The sequence below is a fragment of the Kryptolebias marmoratus genome, linkage group LG16 (genome assembly GCF_001649575.2).
Source record: "Kryptolebias marmoratus isolate JLee-2015 linkage group LG16, ASM164957v2, whole genome shotgun sequence".
NCBI classification, from domain to species: domain Eukaryota; kingdom Metazoa; phylum Chordata; class Actinopteri; order Cyprinodontiformes; family Rivulidae; genus Kryptolebias; species Kryptolebias marmoratus.
In genome coordinates, this window is record NC_051445.1 from 268689 (window position 1) to 271101 (window position 2413).

Consider the following 2413-nt stretch of genomic DNA (forward strand, 5'->3'; position numbering starts at 1 on the left):
ACGGATGGATGGATGGACGGACGGACGGACGGACGGACGGACGGATGAATGGTTGGTTGGATGGATGGATGGATGGATGGATGGACGGACGGACGGACGGACGGACGGATGAATGGATGGATGGATGGATGGATGGATGGATGTTTTGCAGAAAAACCAACACATTCCTGACTTATTAAATTTCCAGCAAACCTCGCAGTCAATCGGATCGGATCGGATCGGATCGGACCCAGACTCCTCTGTTCCAGGTTTTCCTGCTCAGGTTTAACTGAAGCTGCTGCCACAGAGCTTTGTGTGTGAGAAGAACAATTAAAGCAGGAATATTAACTAATAAAAGTCTTCCTCAGATGAAGTGAACGTGACGTCTTCATTAAATCATCACACTTCCCCCACAAACACAACCTTCTGCTGCCAGATTTGGGTTGCTGTATTTTTGGTTCTGCCTCATTAAAGGAGCTGTGAAACAGACAGGAGGGATCAAAACGTCGCATCAGTCCTCCTGATTTCAAGCCTCTGAACAACAAGCATACAGAAACATTTTATTTGGAGACAGTTTTACAGATTAATGCTCATAAAGATCATAGGATTTATTCTAATAAATTAAAATTATTAGGAACGCCAGGGCAGAAGCACCGAAGTGCCCTTCACTGTTATTGTTCTGGTTTTGAAACTGTGGGCCCATCAGAACCTCCTGCTGCTCACGGGTCAGAAAATTTTTGTTTCAACATTTTGCTGAGTCAGCTTCTTTCAATATTTCTACAGAAACTTTCAAGTTTTTAAAATGTTTGTGGAGTTCTCATGTTCTCATCTCAGATGTCTAAACATTTGAACTAATCTCATAATTTTCCACAATCTTTGCTCTTTTTATTCTTTTAATCATTGAAACGTTTCGATTTGTCCCAAAGGAAGATCTGATGTTTGTTGCTGCTTTCATGTAAAAATGCTCCAGTTTTATGCTGTTAATAAAACAAACCTTTTTTTCCTCACAGGTTTGGATTTTAATAATAAAATGTCTTCATGTTGTGTGGAGCTTTTCTTTGAGTCAGAACACCGCCCTGCAGGGCCGGGTTTCCTCTCACCCTCCATGTTGGACCAATTAAAGCTTCTTTAATTGGAGCTGGCTGAGGACGCCATCTGTCTGCTGACACCAGGACAATGTTGGACAAACACTCGGACTTCATGCAGCTTCTCTGCAGCTCTTCTTCTTTTAGAGCTTTTCCTGTGGATCAGGAGTTTATCTGAACCTCCAGAAAAGAAATACTTTAACCCTTCATGTTCCAGAGTTGTCCTCAGTTTGTAACTTTGGAAAGGAAGTTAAATATGGAAATATTCCTGCAGGTGGACCGGACCGAGGTGATCCGCAGCTGCGTCAACCCCACCTACTCAAAGGTTTTCACCCTGGACTTTTACTTTGAAGAGGTGCAGCGCCTGCGCTTCGAGTTGTACGACATCAACAGCAGCCACAACGGGCTGAAGGAGGCTGACTTCCTGGGATCAGTGGAGTGCACGCTGGGACAGGTGAGCCACACGTGCACACGCCTCCTCCCGCCTCACCTGCAGTCTCTAACAAACAGACTTTTCATCATTATTCTACAGAATCTCTGCAGGGCACGTCTACATGATTTATTAGGTTTGAATAAACTCATACATTTATTCTCCTCTGAAGTTTCTGAGCCAACAGGAGGACAGATCCTCAGAAATCAGATCTGCTGTTCCTCCGACAGTTCTGTGACTACCACAGATACAAACTGACAGAAGTGAAAGAAATAAAGTTTATTTCTGCAACTTTGTTCAAATCTATTTATCCTCAAAAACTTCCTCTGCTGTTTTAAAAAGATGATTTATCCTGTTTTTCATCATTTGTTGTTGTCTCTACCTGAAGTTTCACCTTCTGAAACATTTGCTGAGTCATGTTTAAAGAAGAAAATATCTTCAGATCTGAACAGATTTCATTAAAACTTTAATAAAAACTGAAGCAAAGTAAAATTAGACTCTTTGATCTGATAAAAATCCTAAATAATTCGACCTCTCTGTCGTTAAATTAAAGGTTTTATTCTCCTCCGGCTGCAGAAACCATTTTTAATTTTCTTCTTCTGTGACTTTAATTTCCTGCAGAGGCTCGGAGAGCGAGGCGAGCCCGGTAAACAGGTTCAGAAATACACCAGCCACGGAGATCAGAGGAAAACCTTCTGAGGGGGTCTGAGGTGGTCTGAGGGGCTCTGAGGTGGTCTGAGGTGGTCTGAAGGGCTCTGAGGTGGTCTGAGGGGCTCTGAGGTGGTCTGAGGTGGTCTGAGGGGCTCTGAGGTGGTCTGAGGGGCTCTGAGGGGCTCTGAGGTGGTCTGAGGGGCTCTGAGGTGGTCTGAGGTGGTCTGAGGGGCTCTGAGGTGGTCTGAGGTGGTCTGAGGGGGTCTGA

At 44.1% G+C, this 2413-nt stretch overlaps 1 protein-coding gene across 1 annotated transcript in view; it reads left to right on the plus strand.

Annotated features, from left to right (window-relative positions):
* cpne4a (copine IVa) overlaps positions 1 to 2413 on the plus strand; it is a 35083-nt gene that overhangs the window by 9543 nt on the left and 23127 nt on the right. The window contains exon 3 of the mRNA XM_037980499.1: positions 1339 to 1518. Coding sequence (XP_037836427.1) covers positions 1339 to 1518 — 180 coding nt within the window. The remainder of the gene's footprint in view (positions 1 to 1338; positions 1519 to 2413) is intronic.